The 26,935-nt window shown below is 41.8% G+C and overlaps 1 protein-coding gene across 4 annotated transcripts in view; it reads right to left on the bottom strand.

Annotated features, from left to right (window-relative positions):
- The window catches only part of LOC125462192 (janus kinase and microtubule-interacting protein 1-like), a 334,030-nt gene that overhangs the window by 137,519 nt on the left and 169,576 nt on the right, over nt 1–26,935 (bottom strand). For all 4 annotated transcript variants that reach the window (XM_059638150.1, XM_059638124.1, XM_059638093.1 and 1 more), the window contains one exon: nt 20,962–21,459. In XM_059638150.1, the coding sequence (XP_059494133.1) occupies nt 20,962–21,459 (498 nt within the window). The remainder of the gene's footprint in view (nt 1–20,961; nt 21,460–26,935) is intronic.

Genomic DNA, 26,935 nt, shown 5'->3' on the forward strand with positions numbered 1-26,935 from the left:
TATGGGATACAGGGTGATTTGGCTGTCTGGATTCAGAATTGGTTGGCTGACAGGAGGCAGAGAGTGGTTGTAGATGGTAAGTATTCTGCCTGGAGGTCAGTGCTGAGTGGTGTCAGGGCTTTGTTCTTGGGCCTCTGCTCTTTGTAGTTTTTATAAATGACTTGGATGAGGAGGTTGAGCGGTGGGTTAGTATGTTTGCTGATGACACAAAGATTGGAGGTACCGTTGATAGTATCGAGGGCTATTGCAGGCTTCAGCGAGACATTGACAGCACGCAGAGCTGGGCTGAGAAATGGCAGATGGAGTTCAACCTGGATAAATGCAAAGTGAAACATTTTGGAAGGTCGAACTTAAATGCTAAATATAGGATTAAGGGCAGGATTCTCGGCAGTGTGGAGGAACAGCGGGATCTTGATGTTCAAGTGCATAGCTCCCTCAAAGTTGCCACCCAAGCGGATAAGGTTGTTCAGAAAGCATATGGTGTTTTGGCTTCCATTAACAGGGGGATCGAGTTTAAGAGCCGCGAGGTTTTGCTGCAGCTCTACAAAACCCTGGTGAGACCACACTTGGAATATTGTGTCCACTTCTCGTTGCCCTATTATAGGAAAGATGTGGAGGCTTTGGAGGGGGTGCAAAGGAGGTTTACCAGGATGCTGCCTGGACTGGAAGGCTTGCCTTATGAGGAGAGGTTGACTGAGCTCGGACTTTTCTTTCTGGAGAGAAGGAGGAAGAGAGGTGACCTGATCGAGGTGTATAAGGTAATGAGAGGCATGGATAGAGTCGATAGCCAGAGACTTTTCCCCAGGGCAGGATTGACTGCCACGAGGGGTCATAGTTTTAAGGTGTTAGGAGGAAGGTATGGAGGAGACATCAGAGGGAGGTTCTTCACCCAGAGAGTTGTGAGCGCATGGAATACTTTGCCAGTGGTAGTCGTGGAAGTGGAGTCATTAGTGACATTTAAGCGACTGCTGGACATGCACATGGACAGCAGTGGATTGAGGGGAATGTAGGTTAGGTTATTTTATTTTTGGATTAGGATTATTCCACGGCACAACATCGTGGGCTGAAGGGCCTGTACTGTGCTGTACTTTTCTATGTCTATGTCTATGTCCTAAAAGTAACATCCATTGTATAGTACCCAAAAGCACCTCTTCTTCAGTGGTCACAACAGGCATTTTTTTACTAACAGCTTGATATGCTTAAGGCAATTGTGACTCTAACTTGTAAATGCAAAATGTTGATAGCTTCTTCCTAGAGTTATCATGTACCTGAGCTTAAATGTGCTCAGCAGCTTTCAGGGTTTTGCCCCAACAGTTCTGGTTTGGGAATATCATTAGTTCCTTACTGTAAGGTAATGTTTGATTATTATTGAAGATGTAGATGATAAAATTAATGAATCTCAGACTTGGGGACTGAGAAAGCTTTATTCCCATGTGAAGTGAGTAAATGAAACTATTGAAAACATTAATATTGTGTTAATGTGAATCATTAAAGAAAAGTTGGCTGAATATTTGGAGGGGAACATGTTAAGAGGGTTTAAGTGTGGTAGATATGATTCACTGCTGCCCAGAATTATAAACGTGCCAGAATAAGGATGTGTAACATGCCAAATGATATTAAATAAATGTTCTGGTGTTGCCATTATTTAACTTGAGTATAGTGATTATTAGACATTTCTGAAGAAACTATTCTTTCTTCCCAATGACCTATGCCAGAAGGGTTTACCTGAAACGTATCATGAAAAGACCTGATAAATTAGATGAGGATTCCCAGCCACATTTCCTATTTACAACACTGTACGTACCTTATTCCATTTTTATCCATCACTCATCTATTGTTGATTACAAGAAACTGTATTTATGTAGCACCTTCACATAAAATAATTTCAATAAAGGATAGCAAATGGAATGCTGGCCTTTACTTCAAAAGGGATGGAGTGGCAAAATAGGGAGATCTTGACAAAACTATACAGGGCACTAGTCAGGCCGCAACTAGAACACTGTGAACATTTTTGGTCCCCTAAGGAAAGATATACTAGCACTGGGGGCAGTTCAGAGGTGCATTAGGTTGATCCTTGGTATGGATTTTTTTTATGAAATAAGGTTGAGCAGATTGGGGCTGTACCCACTGAAGTTTAGAAGCATGAGAGGCTTTTCTTACAGAAACATATAGTATTCTTAGGGGACTTAACAAGGTAGATGCGGAGAGGTTATTTCCCCTTGAAAGAGATTGCCCAGTTAGAAGAGAGATGAGGAGGAATTTCCTCTCCCAAAGGGTAGTGAATCTGTGGAATTCTTTATGGCAGAGGGCTGCAGAGGTTAGGCCATTAAGTATATTCACGGCTGAGAAAGACTGATTTTCAATTGGTTAAGGGAAAACAAGGAGTCTGGGGAAAAGGCAGGAAAATGGAGTTACGAATGATTCAGATTAGCCATGATCTCACTGAATGGCAGAGCAGACTCCATGGGCTGAATGTCCTCCTTCTGCCCCTATGTCACAAGGTCTTAAACCACCATCCCACCAACCAAGGCATTTCACAAACACTACAAGAAATCGAAATGAATTCTGATTTAAAAGAAGAGATATTAACGAAGAACCAAAAAACCAGCTTCGATAGGTACTTTTAAAGAGCATGTTAAGAGCCATGAAATGAATTATAAAATTGTTACAAAATAAAAGGAAGCCATTTAACCTATTGAGTATGCGCAGTCTCTGTGCAAGACAAATTAAGGTAGTCTAATTTCCCTTCTCTATCCCTGAATCACCCAAATGTATTATCTATTTTGTCAAGAAAGCTAATCTGTCTTTAAATGAATATAGTACTGTGCATTAAATCACAAGGAAACTTTTAAAACCCAGAGAGAGTAAACTGAAACCCATTGACATTGCCTCTCAGGGACGGAGTGGGGATTGGGTTAATAGCTCCTCCAACCTCACCATAAACCTGACAGCATGATATCCATCCAAGTCAACAGCTGAGAAGGTTACTAAATCAATTACCTCAACTAAAGGCAACAGTGGGTTTGTGATCCAGATCAAGGCTAACCCAATACCCAGTGTGGAAGCACGATTCAACAATCTGGGGTAGCAGCCAGTTTCAATATGCAAACTGTTCAACAATCTGGCTGTAAGGATCCATTGGGAACAGAGGTTTCAGAAGCATCATCTGATCACCAACATGGAAATAGAGGGAGTTGGCCAGAACTGCTATAATGAACTAGGCTGCCGAGAGATACAACTTGCAGGGTTGTGAAAGCGAAACAATGGAGCATCTCTATCATGTTGATCATCTCTTCAGAGAACTACTGGGCTTCACCAACCCAAGAAAGGAAGTGGAGAGACTCGGGGAGGAAATTCTAGAGCATGGAGATGAGACGGTTAGAAGTACAGCCTCAAATCATGGGGCAAATATTAAGAGATGTACAAATGGACCGGAAACAGAAAATTCTGCAGTAGGTACATAGGTTACAGATATAGAAATGGTTACAGTGAGAGGGAAAGGGTATTTATGACAGGATTTAAAGAAGGATGGGAATTTTAGGTTGGAGGTATTGCTGGTCTGGCAATTAAAAGAAGTGAATGGAAATAGAGTTGATTGGAGATTGGGACGTGATGCAGGATAGGATTCAGGTCATAGAGATTCAGATGAACTGAAGTTTATTGAAGCAAAATCTGGTTGGAAAACTACTGTGACAGTTGTTCCACAGGTGACAAAGGTACGAATGATGGTTTTAGCAGAAGGCAGCTGAGGCAAAAACATCAAGTCATAGAGAAAACCATCATCTATGCTACAAATTGTAATCATCAGGTCTAGATTTAATGACCAATCATCATAGATATAGAACAAACGCAGAAAACATAAAATGGTGTTCAATTTTCAAAAAGAATTAATAACATATGATTCCTATCATCCAGAATTGGGAAAGATGTTCTGAATGGAAATATTTTCTCCTCATCTTTCCCTTGAAGAGTGAAGTCACAAAAGAATTGGGAGTGAGAGGGATGTAGGCAGCACAAAACCGGCAACTAATCCACCAGGAAAATAAGCATTTCAAACCATGGTTTGGATAATGGTGGTAATATGGGAACGGTGGTAATATATGCATTTCTTAGAAGTACATCAAATGAATCACGTCAGAAAATGATAAATTCTCATTGCAAAAATTTTAGGACAATTAAGTTGGTCCATTAAAAATCTATTTGTTATTTACTTCATTTAATTGTCAACCCCAAAGCTAAGACTTAGTGGTGTAAAATCTCCTTTTTGTGTACAAGTAAAAGTTAATGTGGTCTGCACTCCACTACACAAGTTTTGCATTATTATAACATCCTTATCTAAACTGGTATCAAATTGGTATTGCTTCCCGCATTTACCCAAAAGTAATTTTCATGTTCCCCGGGGTGACAGAATGACTGCAAAGGTGGAAAAAATTGCAAATTTCCATCTATAGTTAATAAACCATTTCCTACCACTGCTGGGATGCCTGAACAGTTTTGCCTGTATAAACCACCAGACCTTGACCTAATCCTCTGGACAACTGCTTTTGGCTTAAATCTTGAATGAGCTTGACTGAATACTTTTCACTACTGTACACTAATCTCCTCCGATAAACCTCAATCTTCTGTTCATGAAGTCAGTGAGTTTGACAAGAAGGACTACTGGTGTTATAATATAGAAATCATTACAAGCTTGTCCTCTCGGCAAAGTGGATTAAACATGTGATTCTCTTCTATTGAATTTATCCCCTTGGGTACTATGAAATAAATATTAAGTGTGATGCTTAGGCCATAAACAGGAACATATTTCACCTTCTGGCTGAAGAAGCATCCTCGAGAGTACAAAAATTCTTTTGGGTTTACAGACAACATGCAATTTGCAGAGTTAGGATTATTTCTCCTTATTTACCTTCTCTATTGTACAGCATGATCGAAAATGCAAGCTTTATTTTAAGTTTACGGTGTGTCTCAGACTCCAGAGCCCATCCAACGTCCACACATGAAGGCATCCCACAGACGTCAAAATTGATTTCTGAGTTAGATGTATGTAGATATAATAACAACCTGGACTTAGTTACTAACTGTGCATAATCGGTTGTGAATCTTGAAACACTTCTTATCTGTCCAACTTGATTACTCACTCTCCTGCCCCTATACATTACGGAGAATAACTCTCTGCTTTTTTTGAGCCTACAAGACACAGAAAATCAATACTGAGGCAAATTCAGACAGTGCGTCATAGAAAATGATGGAAAACCAACAACAACCTAGATTTACATAGCACTTTTAACATATCGAAGCATTCCAAAGTGCTTCACATGTGTACTATGAAACAAAGTTGAACACTGAGCCACATAAGGAGTGATAGAGTCATAGTGTCCTACAGCACAGAGACAGGCCCTTCACCCCAAACGGGCCCATGCTGACCAAATGTTCATCCACGCTAGCCCCATTTCCCTGTGTTTGGCCCATATCCTTCTAAATCTTTCCTATCCATGTACTTGTCCAAAAGCCTAACTGAACTTTTACACAGCTATGACATGACTTGTCAATTTTTGTACTCCATGCCCCAACCAATGGAAGCAAGCATGCCATGTGCCCTCTTGACCGCGTTTTTAATTTGTTTTGCCACGTTCAGGGAATTGTAGACCTGTACGCCAAGATCCCTCAGTCTGATGCTAGGAAAAGTTCACTTACTGTATACTTCCCTCATGCATGAGTTCTTCCAAATGCATCAACTCGCATTTGATTGGATTAAACTCCACATTAAAGTAGAAGTTGACACAGAAAGATGCAGTAATATAGTGAAAAGATTCTTGGGCTCTGACCCTGGCAACTGAAAGGACAGCTGCCAGAGTTGGGCAATTAGGACTGGGAATACACAAGCGGACAGAATGAGAAGAGCACGGGATGTCTTGAAGAGTTGTGGGATTGAAGAAATTGTAGAGGTCAGAAGGGGCAAGTCTAACAGAGAGACTAAAAAATAAAGAGCACACTCATAAAATCAAGGTGCTGCTTGGCCAAGGCCCAAGGTAGGTCTGTGAGCACAAGGCTCTTAGTAGAATTACAACATGGGCAGCAGAGTTTTGGATGACCTCAAGCTTACAAAGGCTAGACTATGGAAAACCAGTTAGGAATGCATTGCAAAAGTCAAATCTAGGGGTAACAAGGGCAGGGGAGAGGGCTTCAACAGCACATGAATTGATACTGGGACCAAGGCAAGCAATGTTACAGAGGTGAAAATCAGAGGACTTTAAGATGACATGAGGATTAGGTTAGTAGCTCATTCAAGAATCCATAGGGAAAGACTCATTTTCTATTAATATCAAAGAAAATGCCTTCCAAAAATGCTGGGCATTCTTGTTTAGGAAATGAACAGGAAAACAAAGTCAGATACAAACACAGAAAATTTTGGAGGAAGCAGGCCTGGCAGCAACAATTAGAATAAAAAACACAAAGTTAAGGTTTTGAGCCTGATATGACTCTTCCTCGGAACTGACTGCTTCGGAAGAATAAGAACTCAGTTCTAAAAACAGTCATATCAGACTCAAAATGTTAACTCTTGTTTCTCCCTCCATAGATGCTGCCAGACCTGCTAAACCTCACCAGAATTTTCCGTGCTTCTTTCAGATTTCCAGCATCTGCAGTATTTTGCTTTTATTATTTAAAAAACACTAATGTTCATTCCACCACTATTTCCTTCTATCTGTTGGCTTGCTTGTTTTCTTTCTCATCTGGCTCTTCTCATCTGTACTGTATTCGCTCTGGAGATGCAGGTATCACTGGCTAGGCCAGTGTTTATTACTCATCTTGAGGTACCCTGGAGGGATGGGTGGTGGGCCTTTATGAACTATTGTAGCCCATGTGGTGAAAAGATTCTAGGGCTCTGACCCAGGCAACTGAAAGTACAGCCGCCAGAGTTGGGCAATTAGGATTGGGAATACACAAGCGGACAGAATGAGAAGAGCAGGTTGGGCTGTCTTAGATTATTCCTGAGCATTGCTGGAACCATTCTCAATTAAGCAATTGAAGAGAATTCCAACACTCTCCCGACTGTCAGCTTGTAGATAGTCAACAGGCTTTGGGGAATCAGGAGATCAGGCACTTGCTGCAGAATTCCCAGCCTCTGTGCTACTTTAGTAGTTGCAGCATCCTGGCCGAGGGTGAAGCCCAGGACACTGATGCTAGTGGATTCAGTGATGGTGATGTCATGAATGTCAAGGGCAATATTCCATTCTCACTCATTGGAGATAGTCATTTCTCAACCTTCATGTGTTGCACTATTTCTTACTGCTTTCCATTCCAGATATTTCTAATCAACCCTTACTACACACCTCTGGAGCAGGTGGGACTTGAATCCAGTCCTCCAGGCTCAGATATAGGGACTTATTACAGCTGCATTGTTTTGGTGAAACTGACTGGTTACTGATGAAAAAAATTGCACAGATGCTGTTACCTTTCGACAATTTTGGCACTTTTGACAAATCATTACACTCCTCCAATTTCTTAGAATGCAACTTGAAATTGTTTAAGCAAGGATCACGGATTAAAAAGAAGCAGATTGTGCCAGTATTTCGAATATTTAAAAACCGAAAGAAGTGCGGATGCTGTAAATGAGGAAGAAAAACAGAAGTTGCTGGAAAAGCTCAGCAGGTCTGGCAGCACCTGTGAAGAAAAATTTAGAGTTAATATGTTGGTTCTGGTGACCCTTCCTCAGAACTGTTCTCAGACCTGCTGAGCTCATCCAGCAACTTCTGTTTCTAATTCTAATATTTGTTGAGTTCATGTTCAGAAGATAATGTCTGACATTGGAAAAGAAAATCACTTACAATGTTAAAAAGTGTAGCTATTTTATAAACAATCCTTCAACAGCAGTCTGTAGGTGTTAAGTAATTATATTTTGAAGGACAAAATTGTATTCTAATGATTGCAGGCCATGGCTGTCTTAAAGACAACGCAAAGATCAAGATGCAGCTTCTCAATCAATATCCTTAATTATTTTGTTGTTGGTTCTTCTAGGCTATCAATCACATCAAAGATTTCATGGTCCATGTGACAAGCAATTAAACTAAATTAAGCTGGTCAAATTTGTCCCTTCCTATGTGTCTGTAAACTTACCTAGCAGTAAAAAATTTCACAAAAAGAAAAATACTGTCAATGCAGAAAATCTGAAATAAATATAGAAAATGCCAGAGAAATTCTTGTGGACAGAGAAAGAGTTTCGAAAAGACTGATAGATTTTCCTCTGTGGGAATGACCCCTATTTTCCAGGGTTGTTTGCCATTTCAATAAACCATCATGCTCACATGCAAAATTTCTGTACTGGGCCAACTACACTGTTCCACTGCAGCTTAATGCTAGCTGGAGGGACAGCTAGCCATGTTCCACTTCGGCACTTTACAGCATCTAGGGCTCAATACGGAATCCTACAGCTTCACAGCATGATCTCTGTAATGTTGATTTTTCTTACATTCTTCAAACCATCCCTCCTCTCCCTTACCCTTTACAACCCTGGCCAAACATACACGTGTCCTGTTTGTGTCTCGTTTAACTTCTTCAGCAAAGTCCTACAATTTGGTATCTGACCTAAAATGTCACCTTTTGCGTATTCCTATCGTTCTGCCTGATTGACATGACAGCACAGCTCTGACATTAACTTTATAAAGATTTTACTCACCATCTAACACTCTTGGTTGCCTTCAGAGAGCTATTATCTGACACTCCACTCACACCAGTCGAACAATTTTCTGATCTGTCTGCCCTTGATCTCTCTGCCTATAAACTTTGTGTCTATGTGCTCTCCTCTCTCACCATACCTAACAAAGGGGCTGTGCTCCGAAAGCTATAACCGGGTGTCATGTGATTTCTGCCTTTGTCTTTGGCTATGTCCAGTCTTCCAATATATTCCACTTGGTCCTTCTCCCCTTCTGTCTAACATAAATAACACACTTTCTAACCATTTTCAGTTCTGATAAAGCCATACTAGATGAAAAGCACTAACTTTGTTTCTCTTTCCACAGATGCTGCTGAACCTGAGTTTCTCCAGCGCTTCCTGTTTTGATTGCATAACATCTTAGCCTCCCCATTAACTCATCCCACTTCTCTGACTTTCGGACCTGCTCACCACGCCCTGGCATCCCAATAAAAAGTACAAAATTGCAATCACCTTACTACTGAAATGCAGATGCCTTCTGAGCTTCTGGGGTACAATTTTTTAACGGGGCACAGAACAACACATTGCAGGTCATTCTGGCACTGGGGATGCATCCCAAGTGATGTAAGTGCTCACCAGTGGGATACACGCAACAATAAACACTATCCCCACCCCCCCAACCTTTTACTCTGGATAGTGGGAAAGGTTAGAGATTAAAGATTCAAGTGGGAGAAGGAGCTACTGATGCTGGAGTCTGAGATAACAAGGTGTGGAACTGGATGAACGCAGCAGGCTAGGCAGCACCAGAGGAGCAGGATTTCTGAAGAAGGATCCAGACTCGAAACATCAGCTTTTCTGCTCCTCTGATGCTGCCTGGCCTGCTGTGTTCATCCAGCTCCACACTATGTTATCTAAGGATCCAAGAGGGTTTTTATTCTGGCTTGCAATCCCTCATAAGTGCATTAAAGCCAGTTATTGATTCTAATATTTATTCGTAAACATTCACAATTGGACAGACATTTCAATGCAGGTGAAACAAGCCCACTTTTTGTTTTATTGTTCCTCCTGATGCTCATTGATGCATTTTCTACAGTAATGTCCCAGCTAAGTGAAACTTCACATGACCAACACCAACACAGTTGACTCCAAACAATGTAGTCTCCTGGCAAGGGATCTGTGTAAAATCCCAAAGAGTGGCCCATTCTCCTAAAATGTTTATGATGGGATGGACACCATCACACAAACAGTGGAAAATGCAGAATACAAGAACAAACAAATAATCCTATGTATTTTTGAATATTTAAGAGCCCTCATTAAATAAGAGGAAAAGAGGCTTACACATCTCCCAGATAATAAAATGTGAGGCTGGATGAACACAGCAGGCCCAGCAGCATCTCAGGAGCACAAAAGCTGACGTTTCGGGCCTAGACCCTTCATCAGAGAGAGATGCTGCTGGGCCTGCTGTGTTCATCCAGCCTCACATTTTATTATCTTGGATTCTCCAGCATCTGCAGTTCCCATTATCACTTACACATATCCCAATTGATTTGAGAAAAAAACTGCATGGAGAATTAATAAGATTAGATTTTACAGAACATCTAGATACCTAAACTACAAAATGAAGCTCTTGTACAAAGGTTACTCACCTGACTTGAGCAAGATGTTTTGGTACGTGTTTTATGAGCATTACAATGTCTTGGATCTTTGAAAACCCAGGGACCTGAAGTGGGCATCACAGTGTTACCATTTTAATCAGTTACTGTCATACACCTTAAGTGTTTACAGCATTCTGTCTGCTAACACTTACCATCTCTGTTCTCCCAGAATTTGCTAAATATCACTGAACTGGCCACTGCATCATCTGCAACATGATCTCAATCCCTCCAGCACCTCAAATTATGTATGTTATCATTCCCGTAGTCATTTCTACTCTCGAAATGTCTACAGGCTTTTAAATCTGGGCTCAGCAGCATTAAAATTTCCTATATGTCTCATCTGCTCTTTTGCACTTCTTAACCATTTGGTGTCATATACTACATAATGCTATATAACAATGTCAGCACCACTGAAGAACTAATCATCAGCTTGAGAAAGAAAAAAGGAGAACACACCCCCATCAGGGCTGAGCTTGAGAGAGCGATGCGCATCAATTTCCTTGGAGTGACAAAAACCTATGACCTATCCTGACCCACATAAATACGACGATCAAAAGGACACAACAAAGCTTCTTCTTCTTCAGGCAACTCAGGAAATGTGGCATGTCCATAAGATCCCGCCCCGACTTCCAAAGATGCGCCATTGAAAGCATACTATCAGAGTGCATAATGACCTGGAATGGCAACTGCTCTGCCCAGGTCCATAAGAACTACAGAAGCGGGTGTGCACAGCCCAGACGATCATGGAAGTCAACCTTCCATCCATGGTCTCTATTTACGTGGCTCGCTGCCGCAGATCTGACTGTACTGCTCGCAAACAAAGCTTTTTACTGTATTTTGGTATGCATAGCAACTAATCAATCAACTATGGTTAGTATAGTCAGTAAATAAAATGAGATATCGATAGATGTCTGAAATGGTGGGAGCCGCAATACGAAAATGCTGTGAAAAAAGGAACTAAACAGGAAAGACAGAGATATCCAGCAAAGTCCATGGTGGCCTATTTAGAGGCATACAGCATATAAACAGGCCCTCTGGCCCACCATATTATGCCAACCAAGAAACGTCAAACTATAGTAATCTCAGTTACCCACACTTACCCATAGCCTATTATGCCTTGACATTTGAAGGAAACACCATAACTAAATGAGAAAGGAACCAACATCTAATAATTTACTTCTAATTTGTAATTTTATTAACATTAAAATGATATCTTGCCCTAAGGATCCATTTGTGTCTAGAAATTACCATGGTGCTGAAAGGATGATAATTTGCCTCACTAAGGGCTGCAGAATACATACATTCTTTGATAATGAACAAGAGCTGTTTCAGCTCTTACACTTAAGATTCCACACAAAGTGACTGTAAATGAATGCAAAATGAAGCATCCTCTTACAGGGAGACAGGGTTTGAATTACTTGTTGCTATACTTACAGGGCTTTTGCTATTTTTTTTAATATTAACTATGGTTAATTTAGGAATTATTTTGTAATTTTTATTTGCTCAATGACACATTTAGTTAAAATCTCTCGAAAACATAACACATATGGATCTGCAATGTCATCAGAAAGTCAAACTTAATGCATCGTCTACAAGACTTGAGCAGAACTATGAGGCTAAAAATAAGTTTGTTTTCACAAAAGTACTGCTGAGAACTCCTCTTCAGAAAAGGTTAGAACTGACAACATTGAACATGATTGAAAAATGTGAGTGAAATTACCAGAAAAGGAAGAGAAGAAAGCTAATAGAAGTCACAGTGAAAAGAAGCGTGTAAAAGTTTTTTTTAAACTTGCACCTCTTTAGTCAACACATCAGTGCTGTACTTTTAATTTTACTGTCACTAATGTGCTGCAGAACCCTCAGGGAGATTTCTGCATCACGCACCATTCATTGGAAGCGAGTGTATGGAAATTAATTTTAACAGACAGAAATCAGGCGTTTTTTTCCTGTATTGTACTCCCGGAGAGCACTGGGAGCACTGAGACGAAATAATCGCTCTTTACATTCTCCGAAAATAAGCTTTCAACTGATCCTGGCCTTTAAATCATTGTATTGTAGCAGTCATCAGACAATTAGCAGATCGAGGGAAGTAACAGATTATGTACACTGCATGGAATACCGCATGTTCAGTTTGCTCCAAGGTTGTGAGCAAGCTTATGGATCGAAATGGTGAATTCATTCGATGTTTTGTGACTCTGAATCACCCGAGCTGACTGAGCCCAGGAAAAACGCCACGCTACTGTGGAAGAATGTTAGGATATCAGTGAACCTGCATTTAATTAGTATTTTGTAATGAAAAATATGCCACAAATACATAATTTGTGAGGTGCTGTTATTGTTGCATAGGCAAATAGGTGTGTTCTTGCATTTATATGTAAAGGATCTTAGCATATATTTCCTATTAATAGCAGTAAAAATACATTCAAGTTATTGTTGAGTGTATCATTCTAACAGCCAATGCTATTAACCAGCCTAGTTTAAAAAAAATGGCATTTATTACTTCTCAAGAAATGGCTTTGGGGATGTCTTCAAAGCATGCCTGAAAAGGTCAAACATCCCAGCTAGCTTGTGGGAATCCCCGGCTTGCAACAGATTACTGAGAAGGTACTAAACACATCGAGAGACTTCGTTAGGAGAATGAAGAGGCAGTCGAGGAATCAGAAAGTGAACAAACCTTCAAACAACTCTTTCCAAACTTTCAAGCACCACCTTCTCCAAATATGGCAGAGTCTGCAAGTCACTCATTGGACTTGTCAGTCATCTATCAAAGCCAGAGTGGAATAAATGATTCATGATCCCAGGGGATGCCTAAGAAGACGACTTTTATCAACCTTTCAACTGTCACAACCCTAACACTGACACTATAATTGCTTAGGAAGAGGGATAACCTGTCCTTATTGTGGGAGGGGTTGGGGGACTTCAGTCTAGAGATTCTATCCATTGGTCCACTCATACACCGAGGCTGCCAACCATTACCTATAAGGGAGAGGAGAGAGGATACTGTGTGCCCAGAGAACCTACCACTGCTGTAGAAGGAAATACAAGCAGTGCTACAGCATCAGGAGCATCAAGTCAGATAAACAGGGCAAGACATGTCGCAAAAAAATGTATTGAATTAGAAAGCGGCTTTCTGTGAAGCATAGGATCACTAAAAGTATACTTAAAATAGAAGTGAGTTGCCCTCTTGGTCCACTTCTCCTTACATGTTTCTTGGAAAATAGATGAATGGTAAAACTGCGAGGAACTTTCAAGATTATCAAGGGGTTTAAGGTAGGGTAATATGCACATGATAGTTCCACTTGCAGTTGGGACCAGAACTGGGGACCATTAATAGACGTTGGTCACTAATAAATCTAATAGGGGAGTCAGGAGGAGCATTTTTACCCAGATGGCATCTAGAAAGTCAAACATGATCACAAAGAGTAGTTGAGCCACACTCCATAGGTGTGTTTAAGGGGAAGCTGATACATAGGAAGAAAAAAGATTTGGAAGCATAATGGTGTTAGACCAAAAGGAGTGGAAAGAGCTCTTCGGGCATATAGACCTGTATAAAATTACATAATACTTTACAGTGCACACCTGACACAGGTCCTGTCACCATCCTCCTATCATTGCTGGATTTGTGGCTGATTCCTTCGCCCCACCTGAACAACATCATTTACACATGGAGTGGACAAGCATCCAGCAATCTCCTCTGCTTGAGTGAAAAAGTCAAACCTCAGTCATTAAGGCAATGGATATAGGCCTTCCTGTGCAAATTCCATCCACGGTCCCTGGCAACAAAACACTGCGCCAGGCAGCATGATGATCTGAAGCAGCAACATTTGGATCTTCCTCAAATAAGAGCAAAATTTGTTCAAACATGATTATTTACTCCCAAAGTAATTGCACGTCGAGGAATTTTGAAGTGAAGCCATGAGAAGTGATTTGAATTCACATTTTCTCATTGGTGATAAGTTGTAATGGATCGATCCTGTATGGTGCTACTTAATGAAGTATTAAATATCTGAAAAGTCCAGTTGGAGAGCAAAATAACTGCCTTCTTAACTGAAATACAACGTGTTGGTCTGCTATTTAGCATTCACACACTGAATCCTGACTCTTCCATTTCTATATTGAAATACAAACTTTTGTGGGAATCGCAATCCTAAATTTAAAAATTCCCTCATGCCCTGAGAAGGAAGGACATTTGAGGCTGGGTAATGATTGAGGTTGGAGTGGTTGATGTTAATCACCAGCCCAGTCAGTTACAGCTGGCACTGCAAGAACAGAGATATGTGTTCTTGTTACTGTACAATGATTTGAGAGCTACTACGTGCCACTGGTGGCTTACCACTGTCCCTTGGAACAAAGATGGCACTGGCTTATGGCATGAACCTGTGTGGGAAATCTTTTAGCGTCACGAGGCTGTTGCGCTGGTTCTGTGCTGACCAGGAACTCTTCCGACTCTAACTCCCTGCCAAGGCATATTGGAAGAATTTACAGATTTATTATGTCACTCGGTCACGCTACAAAACAGCTTTTGTGGCCATCGAGTCCTGAGGGTGCACTTGAACCCTTTGGCTCAGAGGCTATCACTCATGACCTTCTCTCAGTGGCTGAGTATAACCACACAGAAAATAACGTCATATGCAAGGCTGCCATTTTCTATCGCAACAACTTTACACAATGAAGATTTTGTCATGCCGCATATGGAAATTGATACAGGGTAAATACTGAAACAGTTCAAGGTATGTATCATTTGTGGATGCTTTTAAAGATAAAGAAAGAAGTACCAAGGAGAGATTAGGAACAGAGTAATAGACAGTAAACAAAGAAAGCTTCAAAGGTCTGCCACCAACGCTGCAATCAGAGAAAAGGCAGAATATATTGGAGGCTGGAATCAGAAAGTTAAAAGACATGGTTACGTGAAGTTGTTGGATTGTGATGGGAGAGTGGAGGGATTTGTAAACATGGGTGAAGATTTAGGAATCAACATACTGAGGGATGAAGAGATAAAGGAGGGCGATGAGGAAGTCAAGTGCTGGCAGGATATGTGCAGTAGAATTTTGGGTGATTCAAAATTTGTGCAGCTTGGATCTTGATGATATAACCTCCCTGCTTTCGTAGTCAATTTCTGTATTTAAGAAACATAACATCCCATATGTTTTGCTCACTGTCAATGTATCCTGCCAATTTCAAAGATCATGCATATGTATCCCCAAATTCCTGCACATTTTTTGAAGAAATATGCCATTAAGTCAACGTTACCTTTCTCTATCTCTTTTGCCTAAATGCAACACCTTACTATACTCTATATTAAATCCCATCTGCTTTTCATCTGACCATTTAATTAGCCAATTCATCTTTGAAAGTTGCTTGCCATGAGTCCCTGACCCATGGAACAGTTTGCTTCATGGAACACGTCACACCATTTGGCATCTCAGGAGGCCACTCAGTAATAATCTCATGACAAACATCTCCCACGATACAAAGGCAACAAGAGAATAAGCAATTCTTTTATTTCCATTTCTCAGAATCTTTGCTTCCTTCTACTGCAATAAGCAGAAAGTCCCTTTCAACCAAAACCGCATGGTTTTGTTATGATCTGTTTGGAATGGCTCCTGCAGGACTCATGAATATTTCCATAACGTGTATTCTTGGAAACTATACACATATTTGCATTTTGGCTGATTTTCTCTCTGGAATTCCTTTTGAGCAGCTATACCATACTGCCTGTCAATAGTACCGTTCATTCTCAGTTATTTTTCTTTGGTTTGCTGCAGGTTCTGTCCTGAGGTGTAACTTACCTATATGACTGAAGAAGAGATATCTTGACAATATCCTCTCTCCAGCTTTGGGGAGATCTTTCCAAAGCTGCCAACTTGTATATTTTTTCCTCTGGTTGAGCACTTTATTAGCCAGACTATATCAAATTATTTAATTTGTGTCAAAAGATCACAATAATTCATTCTCTCCAGCATAGAAAACTCAGTTCATATTTCTATTGCATCCTGGAGACCTCGTGTCTACCGTAAAAAGCAGCTGGGAGTTTCTAATACCACAGCAATACTTAAAAGTTATGGAGAACTACATTAAATTTTACAACTTCAAAACAGGAATAATGTCACAACAGAATTCTGCTGGTAATTATGCTATGCACAACACTTCTTCCACATCACCTAGTTTTGAACTCCTCTACAAATGACAAATGGAAATATCTTCATATCCACCTCATCACCCTCTTTCAGAATTTTAAAGATCCCCTTCAGGTCACTTCTCAAACTTTCTTTTCCGCAGAAAAGATCTCCAGCCTTTTCTGTTAATGGTCTCTCAGCTCTGATATCATCTTTGCATTTTGCCCAATGCTTCCAGTTCCACTAATTTAACCAATGAACCACATCATGTTGCCACAGTTGGAGGGTTTGAGCTAAAGCGAGGGGCTGAATGGGCTGGGGCTATTATCCCTGGAGCACCAGAGGCTAAAGGGTGACCTTGTAGAGGTTTATAAATCATGAAGGGCATGAATAGGGTAAATTAACAAGGTAGTTTCCCCAGGGTGGGGGAGTCCAAAACTAGAGGGCATTGGTTTAAAGTGAAAGGGGACAGATTTAAAAAGAACCTAAGGGCTAACTTTTTCATGCAGAGGGTGGCGCATGTGTGGAATGAGCAGCTGGAGGAAATGGTGGAGGCTGGTACATTCAACATTTAAAAGGCATCTGGATGGATACATGAATCGGAGGATATGTGTCAAATGCTGGCAAATGGAACTAGATTAATTTAGGATATCTGGTCAGTATGCATGTGTCAGATTGAAGGGTCTATTTCCATGTTGTACAGCTCTATGACTCCTCGACAATTGACAGATGTCATTTCAGTTACCCCGGTCCGAAGCTCCAAACTTCTACTCTCCTCAACTTCTCCGCCTTTCCTTACTTAAGACACTCTGTTGGTCAAGCTTTTGGTTATTTGCCTGAATATTATCTTGTATGGCTTGGCATTATGTTCTGTTTAGTAACTGGTGTTATGAAGCACCCTGGGCATGTTTTGTCACATTAAAGTCCCGTCGGCACAGCGGCTAAGTGGTTAGCACTACAAGCCTCACAGCGCCAGGGACCCGGGTCCGATTCCAGCCTCAGGCGACTGTCTGTGTGGAGTTTGCACATTTTCTCCGCGTCTGCGTGGCTTTTCTCCGGTTTCCTCCCACAGTCCAAAGATGTGCAGGTTAGGTAGATTGGCCATGCTAAATTGCCCGTAGTGTTCAGGGGTGTGTGGGTTATCGGGGGATGGGTCTGGGTGGGATGCTTCAAGGGACGGTGTGGACTTGTTCGGCCAAAGGTCCTGTTTCCACACTGTAGGTAATCTAATCTATAAAAGTGAAAATTATTGTTGGCAACAGCTGGAATTGTGAAAGGGTTTCAGTAAATAGAAGTGTCACTTCTTAACTAAGCTATATCTATGATAATCTAAAAGTCACTTCTTAACTAAGCTTTCAACAATAATTGTATCAAAATGTAACTGTCCTTACAGAGGCAGGGACCCATTTTCCCTTACACTGCAGCATATGATCCACAAATTCATCTATTCCTAGTTACTACTATATAAATTAGGAACAGTTTAGGAAGAAAATAATTACTGACTTTCATCTTCATGGAATGCATGGCCATTACTTTAAAGGTCAATAGAAAACCACAAAAGGAGCTATAAGGAAAATAAGAGTATGACAGTAAACTAGCTCATAATATAAAGACAGGTAGCAAAGGTTTCTACAAACATATAAAATGAAAAAGAGTGCCTAACGTAAACATTGGCCGTTTAGAGGATGAGAAGAGGGATTTTATAACAGGAAACGAGGAAATAGCTGAGGCATTGAACAAGTATCTTGTGTTGGTCTTCACAGTGGAGGGACACGAATAACTTGCCAGTAATTGATGACAAGGAGACTAAGGTAGGTGAGGACCGAGAAATGATCATTATTGTGAAACAGGTAGTGTTGAGCAAGCTCGTGGAGCTAAAGGTAGACAAGTCTCCTGACCCTGATGGAATGCATCCGAGGGTGCTAAAAGAGGTGGCAGGAGAAATAGCAAGTGTGCTTGTGGTAATTTTCTAAAATTTGCAAGCATTTGAGGCTGTTCCAGCAGATTAGAAAACAGTAAAAATGACGCCACTATTTAAAAAATGGAGGTAGACAAGAGCTGAGGAATTATAAGCCAGTTAGTTCAATTTCAGTAGTGGGGTAAATGTTTGAACCTATCATCAAGGAAGAAAACAGCAAGACATCTAGATAGAAATTGTTCCATTGGGCAGACATAGCATGGGTTCATGAAGGACAGGTCATGTTTAGCTAATTTGCTAGAATGCTATGAAGACTTCACTAGTGCAGTGAACAACAGGGACCCAGTAGATGTGGTGTACCTAGATTTCCAAAAAGCATTCGACAAGGTGCTGCACAAAAGGCTGCTACATAAGACAAAGGTGCACAGCATTTCGAGTAATGTGTTACCATGAATAGAGGATTGGTTAACTAACAGGAAGCAAAGAGTGGGATAAATGAGGGCTTTTCTGCTTGGCAAACAGTGACTCATGGTGTGCCTCATGGAAAAGTGCTGGGACCGCAACTGTTTATAATATACATAGATTTGGAGTTGAAGACCACCTGTAATGTGTCAAAGTTTGCCAATTACACTAAGATGAATTGTAGAGCAAAGTGTGCAGAAGACTCTGAAAGATTGTAGAGGGATATAGAGAGGTTAAGTGCATGGGCAAAGGTCTGGCAGATGGAATACATTGCTGATAAATGAGAAGCCATCCATTTTGGTTGGAATAACAGTAAAACTGACTATTATTTGGATGGTAAAAAGAAACTGCAACATGCTGCTGTGCAGTGGGGTCTGGGTGTCCTTGTACATGAATCACAGAAGGTTGGTTTGCAGGTGCAACAGGCAATTAAGATGGCAAATGGAACTTTGTCCTTCCTTGCTAGAGGGATTGAGTTTAAAAGCACGGACATTATGTTACAGCTGTATAGAGTGCTGATGAGACCACACCTGGTCCGTTATGTCTAGTTTTTGTTGCCTTATTTCAGACTGGATGGAGGTGCACAGGAGATTCACTAGGTTGATTCTGGAGTTGAGAGTGTTATCTTATGAGGATAGACTGAATAGATTGAGATTAAGTTCATTGGAATTTAAAAGAATGAGGGGTACCTTATAAAAACATATAAAATTATGAAGGAAATAGATAAGATGGAAGCAGGGAGATGTGTCCACTGGCAGATGAAACTAGAACAAGAGGGCAGAGGCTCAAAATTATGGGGAGCTGGTTTAGGACTGAATTGAGGAAGAACTTCTTCACCAAAAGGATTGTGAATCTGTGGAAATCCCTGCCCGGTGAATTGGTTGAGGTTTTCTCATTGAATGTTCTTGAAGCTAAGGTAGATAATTTTTGAACAGTAAAGGAATTAAGGATTATGGCGAGAGGATGGATAAGTGGAGTTTAGGCCACAAAAAGATTAGCCATGATCTCATTGAATGTTGGAGCAGGCTCAAAGGGCCAGATGGCCAACTCCTGCTCCTGGTTCTTATGTTAAACAACTAGAGGAAGATAACCTAGAGAAAGTTCTGGCTTTGAATTTTAAGATTGCAAATCTTTGTATGCTAATCTTTCTCTGAATATATGGACTTAGGGTACATTAGCATTAATTTACCCATGACAGGTTAATACAATGCTGATTAATAAGCATATCAGAGATATGCTGACTGAATTTTAAAAACTTTTTTGGGGCTTTGATAGAGAGTAAAGTACAAAACCATTTGGAACAGTGAACAAACTTGCATCGACCCAGCCCACATCTCCAGAGGCAAAACACAGTAAGTACTTAGAAATGACTGAGCTAGTTCTACTGAAGCATTTTACTCAGGTGTACAAGACAAGCCAGACCAGTATGCATCATTTGCAAGTTTTACTGGCTTTTCCTTCTGGGTAGGACAGGGCAAGAGGCAGATGATTGTACAATTTCAGGAAGGAGTTGGATATACTACTTGGGGCTAAAGGGATCAAAGGGTGGGAAGGAAAAGCAGGAGCAGGCAATTGAATTGGATGATCATGATTGTAATGAATGGTAGAGCAGGCTCAAAGAGCCAAATGTAAGCAATATAAACAATATAGTTAGATGCACATAAAATATATATACTTTGTTTGAAATCTAACAAAAAAATCTGGTAATGTAACCTAACTATCAAGAATCTGACTTGGACTTATGTCCAGTGATCTCTTCATTACAAACCTCATTATATTACCGCCATAATTGGAACCAAGCTAACCTCGTTGATTACAAGATCATTGATTGGGGTTGTTAACCTGGGCCAATCAGGGAGCCCTGGCTGACTAATATAACCAGGAGAAGAGAATCTCTTCAGTTTAGGTGACTGGCTTGGAGCTGACTGGGTATGGCCAGTATATTGTGCACGAGTAACTAAAGGGTTACTCAGTCTCTGTGCAGTTATTTCACTTCCCTAGCTAATGTCTAATGGTCCCTATGGAGCAACAGGACTACCGACCTTGCACGTGTAGTAAGATTCGGCTCCTGTAATCGGTAAAGGGAGAGGGGTTAAGTCCAGTCTTGGGAAGTTGAGCAGAAAACCCAGACGGGACCTGAGTACAGACTTCTCCACTTACCAGCCTGCGAATATCTCTCTCGCACTCTTTCTTGATTCTGGCGATCTCGTCCTGATGAGACTGGTGGGCGCTTCTCAGCTCAGCAGCTTTCTTCTTATCAGCCTGGACGACATAGTTCAGGGATTCCTCCACCTGCTTCTTTGTGGACTTCAGTTCCACTATCTCCTGCTGCAGCTTGATGCGTTCAACATCAAACCCCTTCCGAGCTTCTTCTCTGGCTTCATTGAGCAGGGCTGTCTTGACTTTGTCAGCTGCCCCATCCCGTAGGACGTTCAGAGTGGATTGGAGTCGCTGGATTTCACTGTCTTTAATCTTGATTGTGCGGGCTAGTTCCTGTTCATGTTGCTTCAGTAGGATCTCGCGGGCGGTTTGTAGCTCCTTCATTTTCTCTTCATGGAGTTTGGCCTTGAGGTCTGTGGTCAGCACTGTGTGCTTATGTTGTTCCAGTTCCCGCACCTGCTTCACTTCTTGTACTTTTTCCCGTTCTAGCTTATTCACCTGAAGATTACAACCAAAAAAAAACACAAAATTAGTACAAAATACTGTCTTGTCAAGCTATAACTAGATATTCAAGTCAAAGTCAACTGTGACTGCCTAGGCCTCTTTCAAAAATGGGAAGAAGTAGAATAACCTCTGGGGCCCTACATACAAAGTTACATGGAACAGGAAACCAAACACGAGCAAGATATGGATGGACAATGTTCAGGCTGCATGCCTTAGAATGAGATACTGATAACTACAGTGGCCAGTGATAATGGGAACTGCAGATGCTGGAGAATCCAAGATAATAAAATGTGAGGCTGGATGAACACAGCAGGCCCAGCAGCATCTCAGGAACACAAAAGCTGATGTTTCAGGCCTGGACCCTTCATCAGAGAGGGGGATGGGGTGAGGGTTCTGGAATAAATAGGGAGAGAGGGGGAGGCGGACCGAAGAGGGAGAGAAAAGAAGATAGGTGGAGAGAGTATAGGTAGGGAGGGGATAGGTCAGTCCAGCGAAGACAGACAGGTCAAGGAGGTGGGATGAGGTTAGTAGGTAGGAGATGGAGGTGCGGCTTGAGGTGGGAGGAGGGGATAGGTGAGAGGATGAACAGGTTAGGGAGGCAGAGACAGGTTGGACTGGTTTTGGGATGCAGTGGGTGGAGGGGAGGAGCTGGGCTGGTTGTGTGGTGCAGTGGGGGGAGGAGGGGACGAACTGGGCTGGTTTTGGGATGCAGTGGGGGAAGGGGAGATTTTGAAGCTGGTGAAGTCCACATTGATACCATTGGGCTGCAGGGTTCCCAAGCGGAATATGAATTGCTGTTCCTGCAACCTTCGGGTGGCATCATTGTGGCACTGCAGGAGGCCCATGATGAGACATTTCATCTAAAGAATGGGAGGGGGAGTTGAAATGGCTTGCGACTGGGAGGTGCAGTTGTTTATTGCGAACCGAGCGGAGGTGTTCTGCAAAGCGGTCCCCAAGCCTCCGCTTGGTTTCCCCAATGTAGAGGCAGCCACAACGGGTACAGTGGATGCAGTATACCACATTAAGCAGATGTTCACCTGAACATCTGCCAATGTGGAAAGTCATCTTGGGGCCTGGGATAGGGGTGAGTGAGGAGGTGTGGGGACAAGTGTAGCATTTCCTCCGGTTGCAGGGGAAGGTGCCGGGTGTGGTGGGGTTGGAGGGAAGTGTGGAGCGAACAAGGGAGTCACGGAGAGAGTGGTCTCTCCGGAAAGCAGACAGGGGTGGGGATGGAAAAATATCTTGGGTGGTGGGATCGGATTGTAGATGGCGGAAGTGTCGGAGGATGATGCGTTGTATCGGAGGTTGGTGGGGTGGTGTGTGAGAACGAGGGGGATCCTCTTTGGGCGGTTGTGGCGGGGACGGGGTGTGAGCGATGTGTTGCAGGAAATGCGGGAGACGCGGTCAAGGGTGTTCTCGACCACTGTAGGGGGAAAGTTGCGGTCCTTGAAGAACTTGGACATCTGGGATGTGTGGGAGTGGAATGCCTCATCGTGGGAGCAGATGTGGCGGAGGCGGAGGAATTGGGAATAGGGGATAGAATTTTTGCAGGAGGGTGGGTGGAAGGAGGTGTATTCTACGTAGCTGTGGGAGTCGGTGGGCTTGAAATGGACATCAGTTACAAGCTGGTTGCCTGAGACGGAGGCTGAGAGATCCAGGAAGGTGAGGGATGTGCTGGAGATGGCCCAGGTGAACTGAAGGTTGGGGTGGAAGGTGTTGGTGAAGTGGATGAACTGTTCGAGCTCCTCTGGGGCGCAAGAGGCGGCGCTGATACAGTCATCAATGTAACGGAGGAAGAGGTGGGGTTTGGGGCCTGTGTAGGTGCAGAAGGGGGACTGTTCCACGTGACCTACAAAGAGGCAGGCAAAGTGGCCAGTCTAGTTCACAATTGAATGAATTCATTTGGCCCCATCACTGTTACCGAGGGACATAAATTTAGTTAGGACATAGTGTCTCAAACTAGCAATCCTAGGACTGAGTCTAGGCTAGATTTAGGATCTTGATGGTTTTCTGGTTTGGGCCAAATTGGTTAGGTCAAAGGTCACCCAAATCTTTTAGCATGGAAAAAGGTAGACACACAAAGCCGATAGCAAATTAGCACAGCACCCCATAAATCTAACAACTAACCAAACAAACAATAACTTATTTCACTCAGCTTATAATAATTAAAATTAATGTTTGGCAGCCTAAAAAATGTCTGGTTTTTAGGTATCAGATAGCCAGAATGAAACACTGTACCTGCAGTAATGTTCTAGCAAATAGTCTAAATGCTCACAATTCTAAGAAAGCAGTAGCTTTTAGGAAAAAACAAAAATTAAACTTTAATCCTGAAAAGTATTAATAACAACAGAACAGCAGCACACAAAGTGGTAAATCTACACCATTAAATCTTCTCATGTTCAAGGGTGAAATGTTTTGTTGGAAATCTAACAGAGTTGGAACAACACTGATTTTAAATAAAAGCAGAATGTACCAGAGAAACTCAGGAGATCCACCAGCATCTGTGGAGATAGAAACAGAGTTAATGCTTCAGGTTCAATATGACTCTGTTTTTAGAAGTGACTTTATCATATTCTGCCTGAGAATGGTTTCACAAGTTTAGCTTTTGATGCCAATCTGGAGAAGTTCATCTTAAAAATGCTCATTGAACTAGTTCGAAAGCTGATTATCTCAAATTCAAAGCACAAACTGGAAATTAATGAAGACATTTACATTTACAACCTGGAACTGCCACCACCACCATGCCAATAACCAGGAGACCCCGCTCTGGGCCTACTGCAACCAAAGGGTCCCTGACTCCACTCCCACCATCACCCTGACGACAGCTGGAGCCATGAAAGTATTTACATTCCATATGATCCAATTTTCAGGACCAGGTGGAAGCATGTGCTTTTAACTGGCTGCACCATTGGCTTATCGAATGTTTTGGGTAGGCACATTGACTTCGGTTCCAGAGGCTGTGTTTTTCAGGGAAGTCCCCAACTGAAGAGGAAACTAAAACTTCAGATTTTTTTGGGGAGTGGCCTTAGATTTTTGGCTGTGAGATCAAGTTTCCAAAAAATCAGTTTCTGATGTCATGTTGCTCCAAAAACGGAAAGCAATTTAATTCAAAAGAGAAGCCCAGGGCTGTCAGGGCTGAGCTTTTAGCAGTACAGCAGTACAGATAGGGGAGAGGAGAGGTGTTTATGTGGAACAACTGGAAAACAGGAAAACTGAAAGCTAAATTAATAGCAGGGATAGCGATATAAAGCTACTAACTCTGGGTCAGTTTCTGGGGGACGAATTAACCAGAACTGATCTTACACTGAACTGAGGTGGTGATGAGTCATGAGGTGAATGATAGTATAATGTAGGGTATGCAGGGTAGTTTGATCTTAGTAGGATAATAGGTCAGCATAACATTGTGGGCCGAAGGGCCTGTACTGTGCTGTACTGTTCCATGCTCTATGTTCCATGAAGGTGACTCTGGGTACTCATGACCCAAGCTAAGAAGGTTCTGCAGAGGGGCATGCTCTTAATGATGATACTGCCCTATAAACCAGGATGCAGTAAATCTGCAACAATATGCACAATCTTCTCTAAACAGACCATTGCTGAACTTTGCCACACAAGTGAATTTGGAGCTCAGCCAAATGGTCAGATGCAAAAATTACTAATGCCAGAAATGGAGGCTAAAATCCCAGTATTATAACTGCTGCATTTACAGGCTCGTTGAGTCAGGCTGACTCCATGAAAATCCAGCCCACAATCTCCAAACCAATCAGATAGAAGCAAAATATATATTTCAAAGCAATAATGAAATCATTAGATTTAAATAAAACTATGAGAACAGCTCATGTTTATTTGAAGACTGAATTTGTTTTATTTTCTCAAATTCAATAACACCTATGATACGTACAATTGCTTTTGCCTTTATAGTGGTTCATTACTCTTGCAGTATTGTTTCTTCTTGAATTGGTGATACTGAAACAACACAACCAATGTTCTAAACCTCATACAACCTTGTAACAGAGGGTGCATGAAATTATGAAGCTTATTTCCCAAATTTCTTGCAACATTTTGTCATTATTCACAACATTTTGTATGCCACCAGCATTTTACTGATGACTTGACAATTGCTGCTATGTAGAATCGTACAGTATCAAAGAGTCTTATTGGTCCATCGAATCTGGATTGTCAAAATTATGCTACCACCTATACTGATCCCATTTTTCCGCACTAGGCCCATAGCCTTGAATGTTATGACACCTCAAGTGCTCATTCAAGCACTTTTCAAAAGTTGTGAGGTTTTCTGCCTCAATACGGCCAGGAAGTGCATTTCAGACCTCCACCACCCTTTAAGTGAGAAAAAATTTCATCAAATCCCCTCTAAACCTTCTACAATTATGGCTCCCTGTTTTTGAGAGGTAGCCTCTCTGTGGTGACTCAGGGAAATATCAGAGACAGGGGCTCCATAGACCAAAAGAGCAGGCAATGGTCAGGAAAGACATCCCTAGTAGCTCCCACAATCTCTTCAGAGGGGTTACCCATCTACTCTTGGTTTCCTTTTTAAACATTATTACAGCACCATTTTGAGGCATCCCAAAGTCCCTCGGCTGCCCGAGCTGCTTCCATCTCTGTGCCTGGTACCGTGAAGGCTTCAGACTACCCTCTGAGTCAAGCCACAAATGGGTGATTTCTAATTTTATTTCTTATCTCATGGGGTTTAGGTAAGGTCAACATTTGTTGCCTATCCCCAGGTGCCCTTGAGACGTGTTACTTATTACAACAATCTATGATATCTTCAGAGTCACTGTGACTAACAGGAGTTTCAATTCTGGGTTTTATTTGTTGAATTTAGTTTCCATCAAGTGGTATCAAGTTTCCAGAAAATCAGTTTCTGATCTCGTGTTGCTCCAAAAGCAGACATGAAATCCAAAAATACAGTTTTCTTCAAAGGGTATTTGAATATCTTCTCCAAATTTCCTGCTTGACAGTCAGTCTGATTGACAGGGCCTCAGGCTGTAACCTCCCCTATTTTGTTGAAGTCTCTCCACAATACTCCTGTCAGTCTGCCTACTGAAGGTCCTTTCCACTGTATGCAATCTTTTTCTTCTCCTGGCCAAACCTCTTGAATCATTTTTTGAATCAGAGATTAGTTTTCTTTTTCTCCATTTGTCTTCTCCCTTTTGACAATCTAAGGCCCTCACCTCTTGTCTTACCCACGGACTTCCATATTCATACTACTACCAGTGTCTTTCTCTAGTTATCTAACTCTTCTGGCCTGTACATCATCCATGAAACTACTTTAGGCAGGGGGGCATGGTGACTCAGTGGCTAACACTTTTGCCTCACAGCCCTAAAGACCTGGGTTTGATTCCACTCTTGGGTGACTGTCTGTGGGGAGTTTGCACACTCTCCCCATGTATGTATGGGTTTCATCTGGATGTACTGGTTTTCTCCTCTTGTCCAAAGATGTGCAGGTTAGGTG

Source organism: Stegostoma tigrinum, chromosome 1 (assembly GCF_030684315.1).
Source record: "Stegostoma tigrinum isolate sSteTig4 chromosome 1, sSteTig4.hap1, whole genome shotgun sequence".
Lineage (NCBI taxonomy): Eukaryota > Metazoa > Chordata > Chondrichthyes > Orectolobiformes > Stegostomatidae > Stegostoma > Stegostoma tigrinum.